At 42.6% G+C, this 25,019-nt stretch overlaps 2 protein-coding genes across 4 annotated transcripts in view; one reads left to right on the top strand and one right to left on the bottom strand.

Moving 5' to 3' along the window:
• Positions 1-5,920: 5,920 nt before the first annotated feature.
• Positions 5,921-12,636, top strand: cldn10d (claudin 10d). Its single transcript, XM_084331674.1, has 5 exons — positions 5,921-6,441; positions 8,475-8,636; positions 9,643-9,724; positions 11,022-11,129; positions 12,422-12,636. The coding sequence occupies exons 1-5, from the start codon at positions 6,210-6,212 to the stop codon at positions 12,633-12,635; spliced, it is 798 nt and encodes a 265-aa protein (XP_084187800.1). The 5' UTR covers positions 5,921-6,209; the 3' UTR covers position 12,636.
• A 2,286-nt stretch (positions 12,637-14,922) lies between these two features.
• The window catches only part of dzip1 (DAZ interacting zinc finger protein 1), a 40,201-nt gene continuing 30,104 nt past the window's right edge, over positions 14,923-25,019 (bottom strand). For all 3 annotated transcript variants that reach the window (XM_084331608.1, XM_084331606.1, XM_084331607.1), the window contains 6 exons: positions 23,257-23,464; positions 21,481-21,640; positions 21,031-21,383; positions 20,330-20,451; positions 17,074-17,245; positions 14,923-15,059 (listed from right to left, as the gene is read on the bottom strand). In XM_084331608.1, the coding sequence (XP_084187734.1) occupies positions 14,989-15,059; positions 17,074-17,245; positions 20,330-20,451; positions 21,031-21,383; positions 21,481-21,640; positions 23,257-23,464 (1,086 nt within the window). In that variant the 3' untranslated portion in view covers positions 14,923-14,988. The remainder of the gene's footprint in view (positions 15,060-17,073; positions 17,246-20,329; positions 20,452-21,030; positions 21,384-21,480; positions 21,641-23,256; positions 23,465-25,019) is intronic.

Genomic DNA, 25,019 nt, shown 5'->3' with positions numbered 1-25,019 from the left:
CATTCACGTTTTGGGTATTTTGATATTAACTTGTTCCCATAGGGGTATGTCCCCCTCAATATTAAGAAGAGGTAAATGTGTCCCTCTCAGAGAATATAGCTAATATGAAAGACAACCCCTTCCCCAAAAGAGGTAAAAAAAACAAGGGGGTCAAAACATTTATATATCCTTCTTACCTGTAACTATATATTAACCAACAATATCAGACACCCCTACAGGACCATACATGATGTCAACCTTGCAGACTGCCTCTCACTCACGTCCAGTCAGTGCGGCTTCTGACTTTCAATAAATATTTGAAAGCAATACAGAATGCCTGAGAGCCTCACTGCATTATATTCCATTGTGTCAGTGGGTACCTGAATGTTGTCTTTTCCTTTACATATAAATAAAGAAATTTCCACCGTAACTCGATGCAGAAAAGGCACAAATTGGTGCATAAAAGTACACCGGAATGCAGGAAAGTGTTTGATGATCACCCCCCCCCCCTCCCCCAATGTTGAAACCAAACTAGCTCATGGCTGTTCCAATAACAAGTATAGCTCGCATGGCCTTCATGCTCTTCAAAAGATTAGCAGTCATGAGCTGCAGTAACAGGCTGATGGATTAACACAGTAAATTACATTTTGATGGAGATGGACAGCTCCATAATGTCAAAAAACATTCAACATTTAAATTGATGTACTGTGGTTATAACATATAATGTAATCACTTCATCCCAAAATACTTTTCAACACCGAAAGGTCAAAGATGCTTTGTAATGTTTTGAATAAAAAAAAATATGAATATATGATGTGCTGACATTTGTTTGTACTTCTGTAAGGCATTCAGTGCAACAAACAGTATGAATAAATTGTACATCATGGAGGCTTAAAATGGCACTCCTTCAATGAGGCTATATTTTAATTAACCTGTTATAAAATCTGTAAACAAAAACCACCTCTGTCCGACGTCATCAGGAGGCCACCATGCTACGGTCATCAGATCACAGATGGTATTGATGACCTATGCCCCCACCCCGCCGCCTCTCCCTCTCTCTGTCTATCTTCCTCTCTCTATCCATCTCACTGTCTCAGCATACAGACAGAAATGACAAATTGTGGTCTTCAGAGGAATCTAATCTTCAAAGTGCAACACCAGTAACGATCTTTTAGTCTCAGCAGTAATCAAGAAGAGATAAAAACAGAACAAGAGCATCTCTCCTGTCTTTCATTAAAATGCAATTATTTTAATTAACTCACTTGCGAAGTTTATGGAAAGGCATTTAGATAAATCCCCCCAAAATATGTTGCAATTCTTTAGTTTGGACACTAAAGCAGCAATTCAAGTTATTCCCTTAGAAAAAATAGCACAGTATTTCCTAAAAGGTAACATGGTATTTTCAAAAAAAGTATCATAGTTAATTATGATCAAAGTATTACCATGGTAAATTATTTGTACAATGGCCAGTACTACCATGGTAAAACCATGGACCATCAAACTGCCAAGATACCTTTTTGTAAAAACATTATCCTGGAACAACCTTTGGATTCTAATGAGGCTGAAATCATCCTAAATGTAATTCCGTTCACGAGAGTAGCTTTGATCCAGTTTGATAAAATTGATTGATTGATGTGCATGACAGCATCATGCTGAAAAGAGCCAGATCAGTCCTATCACAAAGAGGATCAAGTCAAATGGGGTTTGTGGTCAGAACAATAGCTTTGGTCGTCAGCGGATCAAAATACTCAGCCCTCACGAGTCAGTGAATTTGTTGACCTGATGTTCTGCGTTCTCCAGTTTAATCACTTCATCATTGATTCTGCGCTCTAATTGGACAACAATTGTAAATACAACGGCCACCAGGCATCACTCCAGAGAATCGAGTTGCTCATCAGTTGCTCATGCGATGTGACATCATCGAGGCATATTGGTTATGTTCCTGCTGGGAGCCCTCTGATGAGTCTGCAGTCTCTGCACATCTCACAACAACATGAAATGTCTCCACCTAGTGTGTGGCTGCCTTTCTGCATTCACCTTGACACTCAAATGCATTACTGGACGCCTATTGCTTATTAACAGCGGAGCAGTGCTGCCGTTGCTTCCGCGTTTTCCCTGATTGGCTGCGACACGCCCCGCGGCAGGCGCAGCAACCGCAGAGCGGAGCGGCAGAGCGGCAGAGCTTGCGGCATTATGTAGCCCTATTCCGCCATGATTTTCATTCGAAGCTCAGCTCACCTGGCAGCGCAGCGGTCCTGCGGTCCTGCGGTCCGTTGGTGACTAGTTCGAATCCCATCAATTTTTTTTTTAACGTGTATTCTTTCGCCAGTTAAGGTTAGGCATTGCTTCGGAGTTGGTTAAGGTTAGAACGGTTACGTTTAGGCGCTGTTAAGGAGCTGGTTAAGGTTAGAGTTTGTCTTAGAGAATGGCAATATTCTTTCTATGGTTAAGGTTAAGGTTAGGCATGGTTAAGGTTAAGGTTAAGGTTAGGCATTGTTTTGGAGTTGGTTAAGGTTAGAAGGGTTAAGTTTAGGCGCTGTTAAGGAGCTGGTTAAGGTTAGCGTTTGTCTTAGAGAATGGCAATAGACAGCCTATTTCCGCACTGCCGCTCTCTCGCGCTGCCGCGGTCACATGGTCACATTGTCACATTCTTGCACTGCTCCGCTGTTAAAAAGCAACACGCTTACTGGACATCACTACATCTCACAAGTAACGTGGTGTACATTAGATGGCATGGTGGCACAGTGGTTAGCACTGCTGCCTCACAGCAAGAAGGTCCTGGGTTCGAACCCCAGCAGGGGTCTATTCTGTGTGGAGTTTGCATGTTCTCCCTGTGGGTTTCTTCTGGGTACTCAGGGAAACAGATAAAAACTAGCTCATTAGCTAATTCTGGGCACATTTACATTGATAAGATATTCCTTTATTGATCCCCTTGGGGGAAATTCAGGCATCATAGCAGCATAGGGGAGGGGGGGGGGTACAGGCAGTAGAAGACAGGTGACATAATTATAGTACAGATTCAGATTCAGATTCAGACAACTTTATTGGTCCCCGTGGGGCAATTCATATTTGCAGCTTCACCAAAAACAGTGGAGATGTAAAAATTTAAATTGAATAAAAAAGCAGTGTAAACAATATAACAATATAATTAACTCTGGACATGTGCATATGGGCAACAGTTATATTTGCCCTACAATAAATAGTTACAATATATAATAATCCAATCATCTAAATCTAATCTAATCTAATATATAATCTAAAAAATACTAAATGCTAAAATGCTAAATATATGCAATATATAATCTAATAGTAATACAATAATCTAAATCTAATCTAATATATAATCTAAAAAGCTAAACGCTAAAATCCTAAATGCTAAATATATGCTCTGATGAAGTATACACATAAGGTGCGGTATGCATGAGGTAAGTATATATATTGTCCTTTTAGGTGGGAGTCAGCTACTAGGTCAGCTACTAGTAGTTGGATGTCTGGCAGCAGTCCTTGCCCACTGTTGTGGAGCCTGATGGCCGCTGGTATGAAGGACTGGCCAAGGTGGTTAGTTGAGTGTCAGGGGGATATGAGTCTGTGCCTGAACGTTTCTCATCTTGACGTGGAATGATGTGGAAACGGAAGATGTTGATTAAGCCTTTCACTACCACACTGGACTAATAATGCATTTCACTACCACACTTGGACTAATAATGCATTCAGTCATTTGGACGGAGTTGTTAAAACTCACTCCACTCAAATCAATAGAGTTATATTCCACTCTATTCAAATCAAATTTAAAGGGACGTGGCTGGGATAAATTGTGCCAGTCAGTCAGCCAAAACAAATTCTTGGACCAAGGTCGAACAGAGAGCTCTGGAGTCGAAGGCTCTCTGGGAGATAAGAGTGGCGAGCGGCGTCCCACAACCCCAATCCCTAGTCCCCCCCCCCCCCCCCCTTCCTCTGCATTGGCGCTGCACTGTTGGCTGCCTCGTGTGAGGGAGACCTCCCCCACCCAGGACTTGGCTTGTGCACTACCCCCCACCTTATTATTATTATTATTATTATTATTATTATTATTATTATTATTATTATTATTATTATTATTATTATTATTATTATTATTATTATTATTATTATTATTATTATTATTATTATTATTATTATTATTATTATTATTATTATTATTAAACGATATATCTTCACTACCAACATCCATACAACAGAAAATAATTATTCTGGCAGGCGTTACAGCAGCCAAAAAGCTTATCGCAGAGGGAAAAAAATAAAAAAGATGGAAAATGTACGATATTGACAACTGTAAATGTTCAACATTTCTTTCCTGTAATAAAGAAATATATATATATAAAAAAAAAAAAGCTTATCGCTATGAAATAACCTGAGAATCTCACGGTAATTCACTGGACCCTGACATTGCTGGATGTTATTTATTTGGAGATATCGACTGCTCGGGTGGTTGGGCTGTGAAAGATAGCACTTGTTTTTCATATGTGTACATAATGTAAATATCTGTAGATGACAGCAGGCACCTACTCGGTTCCACTCAGACAGGTTCTATATAGATCTATAGATCTTAAATGAGGAGACAACCAGTGTGTGTTTTCAGTTAGACCTTGGAAGGTGCAGACAGGGCCTTTAGCAGATAACCCACTAGCCAAGGTTAGCATCGAGAGAGAAAGTGCGTTAGAGTGGGTCAGAGGTGACAAGAGACACAAAGACACGTTGCGCCGTTGCCATGGCTAACGGCCGTTGCTAGGGGAATCCACTTTATAGCTGGGGTGAATTTCCGGGTGAATCAGACTAACCAGACAGGCAGACACGTTAACAGCGAGTCAGGAGCTGAGCTCCCAACCCTAAAAGCCAGAGGGTTGGGAGGGGAGGCCAGTAAGGCCACGAGACTATAGGCCGCAACAACTACCGGGCTGATATGAAGAGAGACATCATTAGAATAATGAATTTAGTCTCTTTCAAAGACTTTCAATCTGTTCCATCTTGTATGGAGTCTATGTTTATGGAATAAACATCAACATCAAGGAAAGAATTGGGGGAGGAAGTGTGAAATGTCTAATATCTAGTGTCTAATGTATTTTGTGTTGTTTATAGTGTTTTTGATTTTGTACTCTATATTCAATATTTTATATTTTGTATTTTGTTCTTGTAATCATTACTAAAGTTTCAAGTCTGTATTAATTATTTTTATTGTCTTGTCATTATTATTATTATTATTATTATTGTTGATGTCAATGTTGTGTTTGTTGTTGTAAAAAAAGAAAAAGTGAAAATAAAAATGTGATAAAGGGTGATAACATTGGGGGGGTGGGGGGTGAGCCATCCACTCCATAACCCACCCTTCTCTCAATCACCCTCCTCACCCCCTACTTTACTTAGTTACTCCCCTTCCCTTGTCACGTGTATTCGTTGTTGTCCTTCGTCGTCTTAAGTTGTCATTTGTTTTTCAATTTCTAGTCTGGGTTCCCCCCCTCCAAGAGGGCAATGACATTTTTTCCCCGTACTATTTTACTACACTTTCTTTTCATTTTGCACTGTAAATAGTTAAAATGTATAATAAATAATAAAGTTGGCCCCGGAAGATTTTGGATGGAGTGCCCTCAAAAAAGGTCTGAGAGTTAAAAAAAAAAAGCAAAACAAAACACTGCACTCCCAAGTAATATTTTTTTTTAATTATCTATCCCTTTAAAACCATCACAAAGATTGTGGTCCTAATGGGACGCTGCTGTGTGCTAGACGACATGCTCCACCTGTATATTTGACCACAATGAAGGTGTGGAGAAAACCACCGCCACTGGAACCCTGGGAGGCCGTCAGTAGAATCCCTGGGAAAATGCTGACTCTGCTTACTGGGCGAACCCATCTCAAAGATAAGACATGATGCAAGGGGCTAATGGACACAATACTGGCTTGACAGCTAAGCATCAGCAATGAAACCGAGAAAGAGCCGCTTGTAGGGATTTAACATCACGACTTTCTCATTTGTTGGGACTTCATCTTTGTATTTTGGACAGATCTTTTTTTAAATTATTGTTATTATTATTATTATTATTTTTATTTACTTGTATCCACTGGATCCCCACCAAAAGAAGTACCGTTATTGTTTTCAACATCCCAACTTTCTCATCGTTGGGACTCACTCCATCTCTGCGTATTGGGCGGATCTTTATTTTCTGTCGTCTGAGCCGAGCTCAAAGGAGGGCGTCGTCATGAAATACCGGACCCTGGTGATGTACATGGAGATCGGGTGCTTCGTGTCGTGTCTCTCCGGGTGGACGCTGGTGTGCTCCACGCTGGCCACGGAGTACTGGACCTGGTCGGAGGTGGGGAGCGTTGTCATCACCACCTCCAACTACTACTCCAACCTGTGGAAGGACTGCATCTCCGACACCACCGGTGTCTCCGACTGCAAGGACTACCCCTCCATGCTGGCCCTGCCTGGTGAGACAGTCCTAACGTCTTCTGTCCGTAGATCATCTTAGATGCCTGTAGGACAGTCCTAATGTCTTCTGTCCATAGATCATCTGAGATGCCTGTAGGACTGTCCTAATGTCTTCTGTCCATAGATCATCTGAGATGCCTGTAGGACTGTCCTAATGTCTTCTATCCATAGATCATCTTAGATGCCTGTAGGACTGTCCTAACGTCTTCTGTCCATAGATCATCTTAGATGCCTTCAGGACCATCCTAATGTCTTCTGTCCATAGATCATCTGAGATGCCTGTAGGACTGTCCTAATGTCTTCTGTCCATAGATCATCTGAGATGCCTGTAGGACTGTCCTAACGTCTTCTGTCCATAGATCATCTTAGATGCCTTCAGGACCATCCTAATGTCTTCTATCCATAGATCATCTGAGATGCCTTCAGGACCATCCTAATGTCTTCTGTCCATAGATCATCTTAGATGCCTGTAGGACTGTCCTAATGTCTTCTGTCCATAGATCATCTGAGATGCCTGTAGGACTGTCCTAATGTCTTCTGTCCATAGATCATCTGAGATGCCTGTAGGACTGTCCTAATGTCTTCTGTCCATAGATCATCTGAGATGACTGTAGGACTGTCCTAATGTCTTCTGTCCATAGATCATCTTAGATCCCTGTAGGATCATCCTAATGTCTTCTGTCCATAGATCATCTTAGATCCCTGTAGGATCATCCTAATGTCTTCTGTCCATAGATCATCTTAGATGCCTGTAGGATCATCCTAATGTCTTCTGTCCATAGATCATCTTAGATGCCTGTAGTATCGTCCTAATGTCTTCTGTCTATAGATCATCTTAGATGCCTGTAGTATCGTCCTAATGTCTTCTGTCCATAGATCATCTTAGATGCCTTCAGGACCATCCTAACATCTGACTGACTTTGGTTTAGTTTTAGTATTGTCTTAAATGCTTCATGTCCTTGTAACTATTCCAGGACCTCGATAGTTAATGATATATTGGTATTTTTGTGTAAAGGTGGGAAAAGGTTGTGTGAGAAGAACAAAGGTCACATTTTGTTTTTAGAAAAAGAAAAAAATATATTAGACACTGTTTACTGATTAATCATATAGTGACATTGAAGTTAAAGATACAGTACAATGGAAATCTTGTTTTTCAATCTTGTTGCATTTTTTAAGAGAATGATAGTTGTTGATGTGAAAATGATGACTAAAGCCCGTTGATATATATCCCCCTGGATATCAAAATAATCAAGCCATTTCGGATATCCAATCTGCATAATACAGACGGATTATTTTGATTGGCCCATCAGTCACATCTATTTGCTCTGATTGGCCCATCAGTCACATCTAGTTGCTCTGATTGGCCCATCAGTCACATCGAGTTGCTCTGATTGGCCCATAGTCTACACTGAGCATCTGTCTAGAGTCTAGACTCTAGAGAACAGAAGGACACGCCTACCTGTCATCAGGTAAAAAGTCTGGATCTGCTCCATTGACAGTGAATGGGAGACTGATTTTGTGGACCTACAGAAAGTTTAAGGTTTTAATACCCAAAGAAGCTTTATTCTATAATAGTGTTCTCAGTTCTGACACAGAAAATATCTGTATACTCAGAACATTCCCCTGGGTGCTCTCAGTGTCAACTATAACATTTTCCCCAATGATTTGTCTATGGAGCAGCTCAAGACTTTATACTTGATGACATCACGAGTTTTAGCGCTCTAGTTTTTCAATTTGGGAGAGTTGTTCTTAAAGGTGCTCTAGATAACATTCAGCCACTAGATGTCGCTCTAGAGCACCAGCATGACATTTATCCAATCAGGTGCATTCGATGTGGGGAAATGGGAAGTAGGGAGGGGATACGTGCACGCAAGATGTAAAAAACAACATAAAAAAGATAAATTCCTTCATAATGTATTATACATACAAAATAAAAAAAATCTATAGCACCTTTAATTTACATAAATGTGGGAGTCCTTGACACAAAAAAGGTTGAGAACCAGTGTCAGTCAGTGTCTTGTATGTGTTTCAGTGTTCCTCCACGCCTGCAGAGCCCTGGCAGTCTGTGCTGTCATCCTCGGCTTCTTCGGTGGCGTCCTCACACTCATAGGGATGAAGTGCACTAAAATAGGAGGCTCAGAGATCGCCAACTCTAGGGTGACTTTTGCTGGTGGGATCACCTACCTGGCATCAGGTAAGGTCATTTTCTTTGTTTAGTTTGTTTATTTCGTTGACCAAAATAGACAAAAAGCAATATTAGAATGACCGAAAAGGTGTTGTACCTACCCTTCTTACAATATATCCTTAACCCTTTAGTAATTTAAAACATTATATACATTACCTACCCTTCTTACAATATATCCTTAACCCTTTAGTCATTTCAAAACATGAAAATAACCGAGGAAAGAAAAAAGCAAGAAGAAAACAGATAATAAAAACAAATATATTCAATACACAGATTACAGAGATCACTTAGAGTTTATACCCCAGGCCATCAGGATGCTCAATGACTCTGTAACATCGACCCATCGACCTACACTCATTGCACAACACACACATGCACACACACACTTTAAACAAACACTCACCTTAGTTTCAAGTTTCAAGTTTCTTTAATATTTGTCATACAGAAGTACAGAATACTTTTATACAAAATGCTTCTTACTGTTACGCTCCAGAGACTGTGCAAGACAAGATAAGTATGAAATAAAATAACATAGTAAAATTAGAAGTAAAAAATGAGGTCACAGTGTTCAGTTTAGACATATGTACAATGTTCGATGCAGAATAGACGTAGTTACCATACAATATACAATATACAATACTGTGCAGTGTACTAATATACAATACTATATAGTGCAAGGCAGAAATGGGACGAGGTGCAATTTAGGTACAATTCACAGTAGGTGTACGAGTTGTAGTGCAAATCCTTTATCAATAAATATAAAGTGTAAAGTGTGTCTGTGTGATCTAAAGTGTGGAGAGTGGGTGCTGCAGTGTGTTGTTTGTTTGAGTGAGTGTGTGCGTGTGGGTGTGTGTGCTGTGTGCATTTGATGGTTGTTGCATAGTGTTTATTGTTCGTTTAGCAGCCTGATGGCCTGGGGATAGAAGCTTCTTCTGAGTCTTTCTGTGCTCGCCTTAACACTCACTTTAGACACTTTTGAGGTTACATGCAATTTAATATGTCCCCCCTCTCCCAGGATTCTGTGGAATGATCACCTACTCCTGGTGGGGCAACAAAGTGGTCTCAGAATTTGTGGATCCGAATTTCAAGGCCCAGAAGTGAGTTTGTTTTTGTCATAAAACGTTTTTTTTGTTCACACTAAATAAGACAAAAATATATTGCACGTTCTCACTTTTGTTTTCTTGTTGTTTCATTATGTTTGGAGTCTCACGTTGTATAGCGCTCCTCTGGTGTATAAAACAGCAACAGAACCTGCATACGTTTGCTTTCAGATAGATGGATACATTATTTTCGAACATAACTATCTAAAGACGGTAAGACAGAGTGTTGTGTAGAGTAGCGATTGAGTACTTGATTTGGATTGACTGTACCACTGCATATAAACACACAGGTTTCCCGTAATAAAAAAAAAAAACGGACTTATATGGTTATCCGTCTCAAAGGTTCAGTTGCAGAACGTTAAAACGACACAGCCTAATAGGTGCGGCTGGGTATAGAATAGAATAGAAATACTTTAATTATTTAGCGCAGTGGATTAAGCACTCGACTCTCGACTCTGGGATCGAATCCAGCTGTCAGCGGTACCTCCGGCTTGGTCAGTCGTCCCTACTAACACAATTGGCAGTGTTAGCGGGTGGGAAGCCGGTGGGGTACGTGTCCTGTACGTTGTAAACTGCGACTCCTACTGGTCGGTCGGGGCGCCCGTTCAGCAGGGAGGGGATCTGGGGGAGATATAGCGTGAACCTCTGCACGCGTTACGTTCCCCCAGTGAAACTCCTCGCCGTCAGGTGAAAAGAAGCGGCTGGCGACTCCACATGTATCGGAGGAGGCGTGTGGTAGTTCTACAATCTACACCCTCCCCAGGCCGACAGTGGCGCACGACCAGGAAGGGAATAGACAGGTGTAGTGGTGACGTCATTGCCGTTTTTCGTGTTCCACCCTCTGTCCAACCCAATGCATTTCCCCATTGCCCATTTCTAAATCGTCTCGTTTAAAACAAATAAAGCATTAACATTGGCATGGTGTACCTTTCTGTGCTTATTCATCCACAAGCTATAGCTCAACATGAAAATATTCGCAATTAATCATAAAAAAAAAAATTGCCAAATTGTATTTCAACCAAAAATGCTTAAACAATAATGTTAGTGATAGAAGGGGAACTCATTTCGTGCAAAAATGGAAAGCTTTTCAATTTCCAATGCGGCAGAATTGTTACAATAGCCGATAATCCATTTTCCCAATGATGAATCCCTATACGGGTGGAACAACCAGTGACGTCAGACTACACCTCCCTATTGGCATAGCAATTAAATTGGGATGGGTGAAAAATACGTAGAAAGCCCAAAAATAAATTGAATAAAAATGATATCAATGATCAACATCTTCGTGGTGTAGGTTTGAGCTGGGAGCCGCAGTCTTCATCGGCTGGGGGGGCTCCATCCTGCTCATCGCCGCAGCCTCTGTGTTGAGCTACTTCTCTGGAAAAGAGGGACTCCGCTCGACGTAAACAACCCTCTCACTCACACCTGACTCTGAGCAACACGATACACACACACACACACATGCACGCACGCACGCACGCACGCACGCACGCACACACACACACACACACACACACACACACACACACACACACACACACACACATACACACACACACACACACACACACACACACACACACACACACGTAATAATTCACAACAGGGCTGAGCAATACATGGATGTTTATCATTTGTTGTCCATTAATGTGATAATACTGTGTTTTTTTTTATAGTGATGTGCAATTTAGCATAATTCTTCTAAATTGATAATACAGCGGTCGGGTGGCGTAGCGGAGATTGCGCTCGTCACCAATGCAAGAGGCTGCGGTCTCGACTCCCGGAGTCAGCATTGCCCTGCGCGGCTTGGGCCGGTCGTCATACTAACTCGTTTGGCTGAGTTAGCGGGAGGGAAGTCGAGGGTGGTAATCTGGCGTTGTGGACAGCGACGCCTACAGGTCAGGTCTGGGCGCCTGCTCAGCGAAAGGCAGGAAATGGTGAAGGCAGTGTGGCCTCCCGCGAGTTACACTTCACCAATGAGAGTCCTCGCTGCCAGGTGAAAAAGAGCCACTGGCTGTCTCCACATGTGTCGGAGGAAGCATGTGGTGTACTTCACGGTTCCCTTGTACCGACCAGTAGGAGGAACATGCGCACAACAACCAGGTAGGGGAGGGGGGGAATTGGCATAACGACTAAATTGGGATGGGGAGAAAAATAGAAAAATCAGGCGGAGAAAAAGGATTAAATTGATAATACAAAGCAAATATCAAACTCATCAGAAAAGGAATCATGAAATAATGTCAATTGAAAAATCCATTATGTAGCCTCTGAAATCCATGGCATTTGTTGTTACAATTTATTCCAGTTTATAATTTTAATTGTGTATGTAGGTCATCGTCATCATCAACTACAGTACACTAAACATTATTTCAAATAGTATAAAATTATGTTTTGGTTTACATTCTCACAATCGAAAGGCAATTTTGTCATCATAAACATTTTAGCAATCCAACAAGTAATGACTTATTTTTTCAAAATAACTTTAAGTTGTTTACTGAATGTGTTATCGAGAAGTGAAATATGAGCCACTGGAAGGATTTCCCTGCACTGAGACATCAGGTCTAAAGACTGATCACAGATGGTTAAACAGCAGTTTGTTAGTTCCTCATTAGTTCCTAGGTAATTAATCATTATTACTGCCTCCTGAAGCAGTATTACCAAAACGTAAAATATTGTCCACTCACACAATTTCAGTTCCCCGAAAAAGCCTCGCAGGGCCGCGACCTACGCCACGGCCCGGACCAGACGCACCTACATGATGCCGCCCGCCTCGTCCAGGGTCACGCTGGGGCCGCCGCTGTTCTACGACGGCAGAAACAGCCGGAAGAGCCCGGCGACCAGAGCCACTAGAACCACCGGAACCACCAGAACCACCGGCAGGACCCTCAGCAGAGACGACTTTGTCTGAACGACCCGGTGGGGAACGAGAGAATGACTTAAAAGGCCAAAGACTCCAGTGCCTCAGCGCCTGAATCGCAGTATAGCATCACCTCCAGTCTACTATTGCTATTACACCAGTTTTATAATTCTATAAAATAGGGATGTCCGATATTATCGGCATACCGATATTGGCATTAAAATGTGATATCGGAAAATATCGGTATCGGTTTTCAAAATTGTATTTGTTTTACATTTCTATAACCTTTATTTAAGTAAGAACAAATTCTGATTTTATTTATTGTCAAAAGTATGCATAATGTTGTGTTAATTCCACAACAAGAGATATGTAATGTTAATTACCTGAAATTATTCCGTTTTTTGGGGGGGGACCCTGCATATATCGGTATCGGTTGATATCGGTATCGGAAATTAAGAGTTGGACAATATCGGTATATCGGTATCGGTAAAAAAGCCAATATCGAGCATCCCTAATATAAAACAAATGCTCACGTTAGCTGTTGTGGGATGGAGGTATAGCAGTAAGCAAAGGGCATCACTAGGTCATGAGTGCATTATTAGGAGATTTTGGCGCTCGTCAGAATGTGAGTGTGAAGTCGGTTGTTATAGGAGGTCAAGTTAGTGTACACAAAGGAACAAAAAAAGTATAATTATTTGATACCAAAAGGAACATATTTTCCGGGTTAAACTCCTAGACATTTCCCCCATTTTAGAATTCCATAATTTGATCAGATTTAATACTCTACCAGTGGTAGAGCAGGTAAAACACTGGAAAAGCACAATATCACTGTGACTTGTTTACAAGGTCGAGTAGTAGTAAGACACCAAATTATTATGTTTTTGTTGATATATATATCTCGTATATCAACACATAGCAACCATTTCTCCATTTCCAAAACAATGGCTGCTATGTTACAGGCAGCCATGTTGGAAGACCGACAACTACAAATTCCCTGTAAGGCTTCTATTGTTAAAAGAAAAATGACATAAAATGTGCATTCTTGTGTATCTGGACTGGACAGCAATATTTCTCAATATTTTCCCAGACTCCCACAGATTGTTTAAGTTCATTTGCCATTATTTTATAGACCTGTATTGAACCATATGACAAATACAATTTTGAGAGGAAACTTCATTTGCATTTGTGTCTGCATTTGAACACGTGCCTTGACTGTAATACTGGCATGTATCTCATGTGTACTTTTCTACTTCAAAGAACGACTTAATCAGTATGAATTCCATGAAAAAATTGTTTTATTGCTTATATAAATATTTTCGATACAAACTCACTTATTCCTCTCAAACGACACAGAAAGGCATTTAGAAATTCCATGTACAGAATTTGACACAAGCTACATACGGTAAACCTCAAACAGTACCTCACTCGGAAGTGCAATGACACATTTCATTAAACAGAAAAGACGAGAGAAGCGGCATCTAGAAGAGATAATACTGAAAGCTGAAGGCGCAAGATAAGAACACGGATTGGCACGAAGGCACACAGTGAAACTGAAGACGTACAGTTTAGAGTCAGTCGACGGCATCATTTCACCTAAATTCACAGACCTTCGGTCTAGAAAGTCCTATTTTTCTACACACAGAGCATTTGTATTGACCTCTGAGCAGAGGTTAACGTCTCGTATTAACGTGTCCCTTCATACATTTCATCATGTCAAGAAAATGCCTTCAAGAATGTCACGTAGATATTAAACGTGGCTTTTGGCGGGCTGATCGCTCAGCTAATATAGGTGGAGGTCTTTGTGGTTCTGTTGAATGCTATCCCTTTGTAGAGTGTATGTATATACAGTATATATATATATATATTAGGGCTGTCCCCGACTAAGGATTTGGATGGTCGACTAGGATTGGCCAAAATTTGCCGTTAGTCGACTATTGGTCGACAAAAAAAAAAAAGGGTATAATATTTAATTTTAATTTTTAACATTTTTTATCATTCCATTTGGGCTGTGGGGGTGCTTAATGTCTGAAGGAGTCGACTGAAGGCTTCTTGTCCTCTGCAAAAGCATGCAATTGGTCCACTGATGGATACATCTTGATATTTGTCTAGTCTAGTGTGTTCATTAGATGGGTGAACTCCTCTTTCAGTGCCTCTGTGCCTGTTTTCGTAGGCAGTTCGCCTCTGGTATGCGTGCCATTAGCGTTAGCCACGCTTCTTAGGCCTCTTTTCTTTTGGAAAGAATGATAAAAAAAATTTAAATAAAAAAATATTATAATTTTTTTTTTAATATATATTCGACTAAGAGGTTGGCCAGTCGACTACGGCTCCTTTCGACCGATTAGTCGACTAATCGACTTATAGGGGTCAGCCCTAATATACAGTATATATATATATAGATAAATTGCTAATCGTCAGAGTCACTGAAGTCGCTCAGGCTGCTCTTCAGAGTGCTTCCTGTTCCAGCTTCAGTCAGACCTGGGAGACACAAGACAACAGAGAGACGGGTTACATTACAGAAGTACTTACCACACACGGCATGTCCTTCATATACGACACACATTTTGGGAAATTAGCTCACCGTCTTCTCCAGAGAGAGACAAGAAGATAGATACCAGTTTCCTCTCTGTGCGTTCAGTAGAAAGCTATCCGGCTGCACGTTAGCCTATAGCTTAGCACAATGAATGGAAGCGGACAGTGCCGGTTAGTTAGTTAGTTGGACAATGCCTAGGCTAACCGGCACTGTCCGCTTCCATTCGTTGTGCTAAGCTAGGCTATAACGTGCAGCCAGATAGCTTTCTACTGAACGCACAGAGAGGAAAGTCAGGGGGTTCCCGAGCTTTTCTGGCAGGTAACATAATAGTAGAACATGCAGGCGGTTTCAGTGGAACTGCGTTTGCTAGGGAACGGCTTGGAACCCGTGTTCACTTCTCGTTGTGGTGTTTTGCTAATAGAAGCACATTAGGAAATTCCAGGAAGTGGATCCGGGAACGGTCTGGGTTGAATGTTTTGCTTTTAAAATGTTTGCTTTAAAATGTAAACCATTTGAATCCCCAAGGTGGTTGTCCTCGTGTAGCAGGCAGTCGGTTAAAATTACGAGGGCTGTATTTTGCGCAGCAATTTTCTATGTTAAAACATGTATATTTTCTTTGCCTTTTATTAACTTATTGCTCCCATATCCTCCAATTTAGTCATCATGCTACTTCCCTTCCTGGTCGTTGCGCTGCCCTACTGTAGGTCTGGGGAGGATTGTAGACTGCCACACGCCCCCCCCCCCCCCCCCCCCCCCCCGATACACACGTGGAGTCGCCAGCCGCTTCTCTTCACCCCGACAGCGAGGAGTTTCACTGGGAGAGAGTAACATGTGCAGAGGTTCGTTCACGCTATCTCCCCCTGATCCCCTTCCTGCTGATCCGGGACCAGTAGGAGCCTCATACCCTCACCGGCCTCCCACTCACCAACACTGACAACAACTGATCCGGGACCAGTAGGAGACTCATACCCTCACCGGCCTCCCACTCACCAACACTGACAACAACTGATCCGGGACCAGTAGGAGCCTCATACCCCCACCGGCGGCCTCCCACTCACCAACACTGACAACAACTGATCCGGGACCAGTAGGAGCCTCATACCCTCACCGGCCTCCCACTCACCAACACTGACAACAACTGATCCGGGACCAGTAGGAGACTCATACCCTCACCGGCGGCCTCCCACTCACCAAATACTGACAACAACTGATCCGGGACCAGTGGGAGACTCATACCCTCACCGGCCTCCCACTCACCAAATACTGACAACAACTGATCCGGGACCAGTGGGAGACTCATACCCTCACCGGCCTCCCACTCACCAAACACTGACAACAACTGATCCGGGACCAGTAGGAGCCTCATACCCTCACCGGCCTCCCACTCACCAAACACTGACAACAACTGATCCGGGACCAGTGGGAGACTCATACCCTCACCGGCCTCCCACTCACCAAACACTGACAACAACTGTACGGCTGCTGGGAATTGAACCCGAGTCTCTGCTTTAAAATACATCTATATGAACCATGATGACACTGACCGTGACTAACATGACCTTTTCTAGGGACGTCATCTACCTCAAGGTTGTGAAAGCTGTCAGTTCAGAGATTTCATGTTTGATTCAGGGCGCGATATATGGCCAGAATATCATATCACAATATTTATTGTTTTTTTTGTGACGGTCCAAAGATTTTGGGGGCGGTATTTGTTTTTTTCCAAATACAAATTGTGATGTCGTGATGATATTTTCTTTATTTAATAAAGCAATTCGTCGTGTGGTTTGCTTTCATTCAGAACGATGTACTTTAATCCAACTCGATGCCATGTGTAGATTTATCGGACGACGACGACACAGTGTGGCTCCATAACGTTCCACCTCAAGAGGCAGAGCCACCGTCTGATCCACAACACGTCAGGCGCTACACTCCCAGGAGGACGGGCTGCTGCTCACTGACCCGATTTCTGCCGGTTGTTACCGGTGGACGATCCCCAGACGCTGGTGCTGGGGGAGTCTATGCTCTTCCTGAGGGGGCCCGGCCCGCGGTCCCGTTTAGGCGGCTCCGGTACGCCGGCGCCGTCCTCCAGGGAGGACACCAGCCACTCGCTGCTCTCCTCCAGGTCCGTGTACTGAGAGGCCCCACGGGGGGGGGGGGGGGGAACACAGAGGTTAGACAGGGCAGTGGAGCAACAACAGACGGGTACAGCGGAACACATCTCCCCGGGGTGGCAGAGGCTTTCAGGTGACATAGCTGAAGCACTTGACCTATCTGTGGGTGGAGGAGGATCAAGATAAGTTTATTTGGATCCCCATTAGCAATAGCCACAGCAGTGCTATTCTCCCTGGGGTCCATAACATGTAACATAACATGTACAGTTACAGACTGACGTTATACACTCACAAACATTCACATGGCATACAGACAAATTAAAACAACAATACATACTCCTAATCAATTCATAATACAATACAACACATTATACAACGGCATGCAAATTTCTCGATTCTGATTGGCTGAAACAGTCCATTTACACGTATGTATTGCGATCAGTCCACGCTTGCTGGCCCAGGACCCGCCCACAACCGAATCACATCACATCAATCCGCCGGATCACAAGAAGGTGGACAATAATCTTTACAAATGGATATGTTGATAGCGACTAAACGACTAAATATCAAGCGATTCTGTCACAGCGAATGTCTTAGTCGTTTAAACAATGTTGGATGATGTAATTGATGGGTCTTGAATCATTCTGTAACAAAAGAAAAATCGCGGATTGATTGATTGATTCATTTTCAATTTTTTTTTCAATTTCTTTTTCCTTTCGACTGTCAGCGCTCGCTCTAGTCTCCACCCACCGCCACACACCCCCCCCCCCCCCCACACACACACACACACACACACACGCACACACACACACACGCACACACACACACACACTCTGCCTGCAACGCGGGGGATAGTCAGACTGAGAGAGAGCTGGGTGCTGCGCTGTTCTAAGTGAGCATGGCCTATTGAGTTGATTGATTGATTGATTGCTAATTTTATTACTGTACGCTTGGTTTCCAACTGGTTAAGTTTAGGCCCTCTACAGTAGGTTTAAAAAAATAAATAAAAGAATAGGGCGAAGAAAACGTTTTTTTCCTATAGGGCAAAGAAAACTTTTTAATTTGTTTTACCTACTTTCTATAGAAGCATCTAAGAATGAAGTTCTATGGAAAGTAGGTCTGCATTCCCTTAACAATTGTGTGTATTGAGCCGTATTGTATTGTACCCATTCTGCATCTGGTAATAAAATGTTCAATCAATCATTCCAATAATACACAGTTGGATGTGTTAGTTGGTTGGATGCACTTCAAGCTGCTTCCACATGAGGCAACTTCTCTCAATCATTCCAATAATACACAGTTGGATGTGTTAGTTGGTTGGATGCACTTCCGATCTGCTTCCACATGGAGGCAAATTGTCTTTTTTGTAGTTGTGGGAACAACTTTTTCTGGCGGATGGTTTTTTCAATAAATCTTCGATTAATGTGTGTTTATTGTATAGAAATAAGGTTGGATGAATGTGGCAGTTGTATAAAAGCTTTACACCACTTGCAGTCGTGATTTGTGAACAATAAACCATGCCTAGGGGGGTCTAACGACCCTCGGCTGCGCCTCGGGCCTAACGACCACCCCTAGGCATGGTTTATTGTTCACAAACCACTCCTGTGCGTGATGTAATGCTTAAATAAATACTCCTAATCATAATACAATACAGAATAGACTATTTAGCTTTTTCATACATTATCTATGTTTATACAACGGCATGCAAATTTCTCGATTCTGATTGGCCATTTACACGTCTTTATTGGCAACAATCCACGGTCCTGGGCTCAGGACCCGCCCACAACCGAATCACATATCACTCCCCGGCTCACTCCGGGAGAAAACAAGATCGCGGACAACAAATGGATATGTTGATAGCACCATAACGACTAAATATGAAGCGATTCTGTCAAGGGGAATGTGTTAGTCCTTTAAACAATGTTGGATGATGTAATTGATGGGTCTTGAGTCAATCTAGAACAAAAGAAAAATCGCGGATTGATTGATTGATTAATTGATTGATTTAAATTTCTACTTCCTTCCCACTGACTGCAGCATTCACTCTCACACTGTCCGACGCTGGCGTACCCACAAACACACACACACACACACACACACACATACACACACACACACACACACACACACACACACACACACACACACACACACACACACACACACACACACACACACACACACACACACTCCTGTCTGCAACAGCGGGGGAGTCAGACTGAGAGAGAAGCAGCGCTGTTTTAAGTGAGCATGGTCTATTCTTGAATTGATTGATTGGTTGATTGCTAATTTTATTACTGTACCCCTGGTTTCCAACTGGTTAAGTTTAGGCTAAAAGAAATAAATAAAAAAATAGGGCGAAGAAACCGTTTTTTTCCTATAGGGCAAAGAAAACGTTTTAATTTGTTTTACCTACTTTATATAGAAGCATCTAAGAATGAAGTTCTATGGAAAGTAGGTCTGCATTCCCTTAACAATTGTGTGTATTGAGCCGTACTGTATTGTACCCATTCTGCATCTGGTAATAAAATTTTCAATCAATCATTCCAATAATACACAGTTGGATGTGTTAGTTGGTTGGATGCACTTCAAGCTGCTTCCACATGAGGCAACTTCTCTCAATCATTCCAATAATACACAGTTGGATGTGTTAGTTTGGTTGGATGCACTTCAAGCTGCTTCCACATGGAGGCAACTTGTCTTTTTTGTAGTTGTGGGAACTACTTTTTCTGGCGGATGGTTTTTTCAATAAATCTTCGATTAATGTGTGTTTATTGTATAGAAATAAGGTTGGATGAATCTGGCAGTTGTATAAAAGCTTTACACCACTTGTAGTCGTGATTTGTGACCAATAAACCATGCCTAGGGGGGTCTAACGACCCTCGGCTGCGCCTCGGGCCTAACGACCACCCCTAGGCATGGTTTATTGGTCACAAACCACTCCTGCGCGTGATGTAATGCTTAATTATATTATCAATCAATTATTCAATATAAACCAACCAAACACTATTTCTGAATAGAGTTACTCTGCTATCTGTACGAACACCATGACATCCTGAAGTATCATCTTCCCATGTAATGGAGGTAAAACCAAAGCCTCTCACCATCAGATCCTGCACCATGTCTTTGCTCTCTGGTAAGATGCTCACGCCCCCTGCTGGCCGCCTGGCCGCCCTCTCTGCCAGCTGCTTCTCCAGTTGTCTGGTTATCTCACTTATTTTGCTACCTAAAAGGGAAAAGATTTAGAATATATAATTATTATTTCTTTTACAAATTGTCAAATCTTTTTCTTTTCAAGTGAAATAATTTAACAAATTGACATTAAACATTTCAGTCATTAATAATTTCAATCAAACTGACTTGTCACTGCATGAGATTACTCTGAATAATTAAGGCGTGCGTCCACCTACAGCACATTTCCAGCTGAAAAAAACGCTGGCGGAGCGCTGGTAGTGCTGGGATGAAGCGATTGCGGCGAGAGAAAAAAAAAAAAACAGCGCGTGCCTTTTGTAGCTATGGCAACAAGCTGTCACTCACCAACCTACCTGATGACAGAGAGAAAAAAATCTAGCGACAGCCATCTTGTATCACTGTTAAAAACGTTTAATCGTATTTTACTGCCGCGGTTTTGCACATATAGCATATTTTAATACACTTTATATTAATTATATATATAGATATTGCCTGACACCACAGTTCGCCCTTTGCTTTTTATTCGCTTTTTATTAGTGTATTCGTGTAGTTATTAATGTATTTGTGCATTTGTTCTACATGAAAGAAATGTTGGAGAACCAGAAGGACCCACCTTTAGCGGTGTTCTTCCTCTCCATGTTGCCGCTCTGGTCCCTGTAGCCCAGCAGCTGTTTTGGGGGGTCGATCTCCTGCATCTCGCTGACCTCCGACCAGCCCTCGTCGCTGTCCACCTCGGTGACCGCTGTCCTGGTCACCACACCACCAGGTCCCCTGTGCTGCTGGGGCCCGGGGCCTGGCAGGGGCTTGGCCTGGGTCTGCCTCGCCAGGACCGGACTGGCCTTGCGCGTTCTGGCCGGGGTCGGTTTGGGCTGGGGGGACTTGCCCCTCTGGTCCTGACGGAGCTGCTTTACGGGCCGCTCCTCTTCCTCCTCGTCAGACTCTTCGTCTGAACTGAACGGGGGAGTCCTGAGCGAACAAGACACAACCGCCGGTGAACACAACGAATGAAGAAAATAAACGAAAATGAGGGAAGTCTATGTTTAGGCAGAGGTCAAGATCTTACTTGGGAGCGGAGGTCTTGGCGTTGGGAGTGGAGGTCTTGGGCAGGGTGTTGGTCTTGGTCCGAGGGGCAGGCTGGGGGGTCTTAGTCCGTTTAGCTGGAGCTGGGCCAGACACCAGCAGTCTGGAGGGCAGACTGCTGGACCAGAGTCTGTTCTGAGTCACTACACACACACACACACATTATGACGTCAACGACGCAATCGCAATCAGTCACTATTCATGTGTAAGCGGAGATCTGAGAGCATAAGTTGCCGTTGAACAAGACACTGCACTCCCAAGTTCAATCTATCTCTTTAACCATCACAAAGATTGTGGTCCTAATGGGACGCTGCTGTGTGCTAGAATAGAATAGAATAGAATACAATAGAATTACTTTATTCATCCCGAGGGAAATTTGGCACTACAGATCGCTCACAGTAAACATTAAACATTTAGGTAGACAAAAACAAAAGTCCTGAATAAGAATAAAAATAAGCCTAAGAATTAAATACGGTCCGGGATATACATTCCCTATGTTATGTATATATTACATTCTAATATTAAATATACAGTAAAACTACAAATATAAAGAAATATACAGTAAGTGTACAGTAAAGTGTAATATTGTACAATGTTGGTTTAAAGTAAAGGTCCAGGAAGATGGTAACTGTCACCCTGTGCTCAGTGATGCAGTGAGGCACAGTGATGCATTGTAAAGTCTGATGGCCGTCGGAATGAAGGACTTCCTGTGCCAACATGACTCAGGTAGCGAGCAGCTTAGGGTTTACAAGTAAAGGTTTATGTAGATTAAGTTAACATGTTTGAAACAAGCAAAGTAATGTGATTAGCGATGCGTCAACAATACTGATCTTAGACATCAGGCTGATACCAGGCTAACAGGGTATTGGTATGTTGACCAATTTCACCAATACAAAGAAATCCGATATCTCAATCTTTGTCCAATGATCCCAAACGAATGGTCTCTATACTGTTCACTAAAAGTAGAAAATGCTTAAAGGAACACGCCGACATTATGGGGAAATGCACTTAGCGTCCTCTCCAGAGTCAGACAAGAAGATGGATACCAATTTCCTCTCTGTGCGTTCAGTAGAAAGCTATCCGGCGGCTACAAGCTAGCCTAGTTTAGCACAAATGAATGGAAGCGGATACGGACCAGCTAGCCTAGCCGTTGGCCAAAAACACCCCTCCCGGGGTATTACAGTAAGATAGGTTAGTGGTCCGTATCCACTTCCACTCATTTGTGCTAAGCTACAGTAGGTTAGCTTGCAGCTGGACATTTCTACTGAACGCACAGAGAGGAAATTGGTATCTATCTTCTTGTCTGACTCTGGAGAAGACGGTAAGCTAATTTCCCATAATGTTGGTGTGTTCCTCTAAGTATCAGAACTAGGGATGTCCGATATTATCGGCCGACCGATATTATCGGCCGATATCGGCAGTAAAATGTGATATCGGAAAATATCGGTATCGGTTTAAAAAAAATAAAAAACAATAACAATATTTGTTATATATATATCCAGTGAAATTATTAGTTACCTGAAATTATTCAGTTTTTTGGACGGGGAAACCCTGCATATATCGGTATCGGTTGATATCGGTATCGGAAATTAAGAGGTGGACAATATCGGAATATCGGTATCGGTAAAAAAGCCAATATCGAGCATCCCTAATTTGAAGTATCGGTAATGGTATCAATACTGAACATTCTTCAGTGATACCGAGCCCCTTGACAATGACACAGAGATGATCCCGAGACTGATGATCCCTCGGTAGGTACCTTGTGTTGAGTGCTTGGTTGCGTCGCGGGGTTCCATGGCCGAGTCGCTGCCTCTCCTCCTCCTCCCTCTCAGCCTCTGCTCCAGGACGGAGGCCACCTCCTCCCGGTGACGCCAGTAGTCCGGCAACTCCCGCGCCACGCTCTCCCGCTCCGCGCGCACCTTGGCCTCGAGGGCACTGTACTCCTTGTTCCTCAGACCGCTCTGACCCTGAAGAGCGGTGCAGAGAATAGCAATGACCTGGTTTGTACAAAATGTAATATTAGGCCTCGTTTTGACCATTTATTTCTATACTTGAATGTAGGAATGGACCAATATCAGAATCTCAAAGCTTTTTGTCCAATGACCCTAAAACTGGTCTAAGTCTACACTTGTTCAGTAAAAGTAATGGATGAGATGGGTAATTTACTCTGTACTGGATGCTAATCTCAGTTTAGTACTCTGCATTTTAGGGCGCGTTCACACCTACCCTGTTTGGTCCCTTTAGATCGATAGTCCGTTTGGTTTGTACAGGTGTGAACGCAAACCGAACTATAATGAGGACCAAACAACCGAACCATGGTCCTCTTGAAAAGTTGGGACTCGGTTAGTTTCAAAGTGGACCATGGTTCGTTTGCTGTTGGTGTGAACGCGACCCAACTCAAATTAATGACAGGCGCGCGCGGACAGTCTCTCTCTCTCTCTCTCTCTACTCTCTAGTCGACTTGCACCGTGCTCGTAATAGTATCTCTCTCATTACGCTGCCGGCAACTGTTTACGTTTGTGAGTGCTATAGTCCAATAGATGCGACAGCATGTCCTTTGTTTACAAATTAGATCCACACCAAACAGGGTAGTGTGAACGCAGACCAAATCAAACAATGTATCATTTTCACATTTGGTCCACCAGAAAGTCCGGACTATCCCCGGACTTTCAGGTGTGAACACGCCCTCAGTTTAGGACTCTGCATCTCAGTTTAGGACTCTGCATCTCAGTTTAGTACTCTGCATCTCAGTTTAGGACTCTGCATCTCAGTTTAGGACTCTGCATCTCAGTTTAGGACTCTGCATCTCAGTTTAGTACTCTGCATCTCAGTTTAGTACTCTGAATCTCAGTTTAGGACTCTGAATCTCAGTTTAGGACTCTGCATCTCAGTTTAGGACTCTGCATCTCAGTTTAGTACTCTGCATCTCAGTTTAGGACTCTGCATCTCAGTTTAGTACTCTGAATCTCAGTTTAGGACTCTGAATATCAGTTTAGGACTCTGCATCTCAGTTTAGGACTCTGCATCTCAGTTTAGGACTCTGAATCACAGTTTAGGACTCTGAATCACAGTTTAGTACTCTGAATCTCAGTTTAGTACTCTGAATCACAGTTTAATACTCTGCATCTCAGTTTAGTACTCTGCATCTCAGTTTAGTACTCTGGATCACAGTTTAGGACTCTGCATCTCAGTTTAGGACTCTGAATCACAGTTTAGGACTCTGAATCACAGTTTAGTACTCTGAATCTCAGTTTAGTACTCTGAATCTGAGTTTAGTACTCTGCATCTCAGTTTAGTACTCTGAATCTCAGTTTAGTACTCTGCATCTCAGTTTAGGACTCTGCATCTCAGTTTAGTACTCTGAATCTCAGTTTAGGACTCTGCATCTCAGTTTAGGACTCTGCATCTCAGTTTAGGACTCTGAATCACAGTTTAATACTCTGAATCACAGTTTAGTACTCTGAATCTCAGTTTAGGACTCTGCATCTCAGTTTAGGACTCTGCATCTCAGTTTAGTACTCT

The sequence above is a fragment of the Notolepis coatsorum genome (assembly GCF_963971535.1).
Source record: "Notolepis coatsorum genome assembly, chromosome: 1".
Taxonomy (NCBI): domain Eukaryota; kingdom Metazoa; phylum Chordata; class Actinopteri; order Aulopiformes; family Paralepididae; genus Notolepis; species Notolepis coatsorum.
The sequence above is the reverse complement of the archived record's forward strand: the minus strand, read 5'-3'. Positions and strand labels throughout refer to the sequence as shown.

What these genes read in the sequence shown, in the direction of transcription:
- cldn10d (XM_084331674.1), top strand. Translation starts at nt 6,210, where the DNA reads ATGAAATACCGGACCCTGGTGATGTACATGGAGATCGGGTGCTTCGTG. An exon ending in CTCCATGCTGGCCCTGCCTG is followed by an intron (nt 6,442 to 8,474) that starts GTGAGACAGTCC and finishes TATGTGTTTCAG; the next exon opens with TGTTCCTCCACGCCTGCAGA. An exon ending in AAAGAGGGACTCCGCTCGAC is followed by an intron (nt 11,130 to 12,421) that starts GTAAACAACCCT and finishes ACACAATTTCAG; the next exon opens with TTCCCCGAAAAAGCCTCGCA.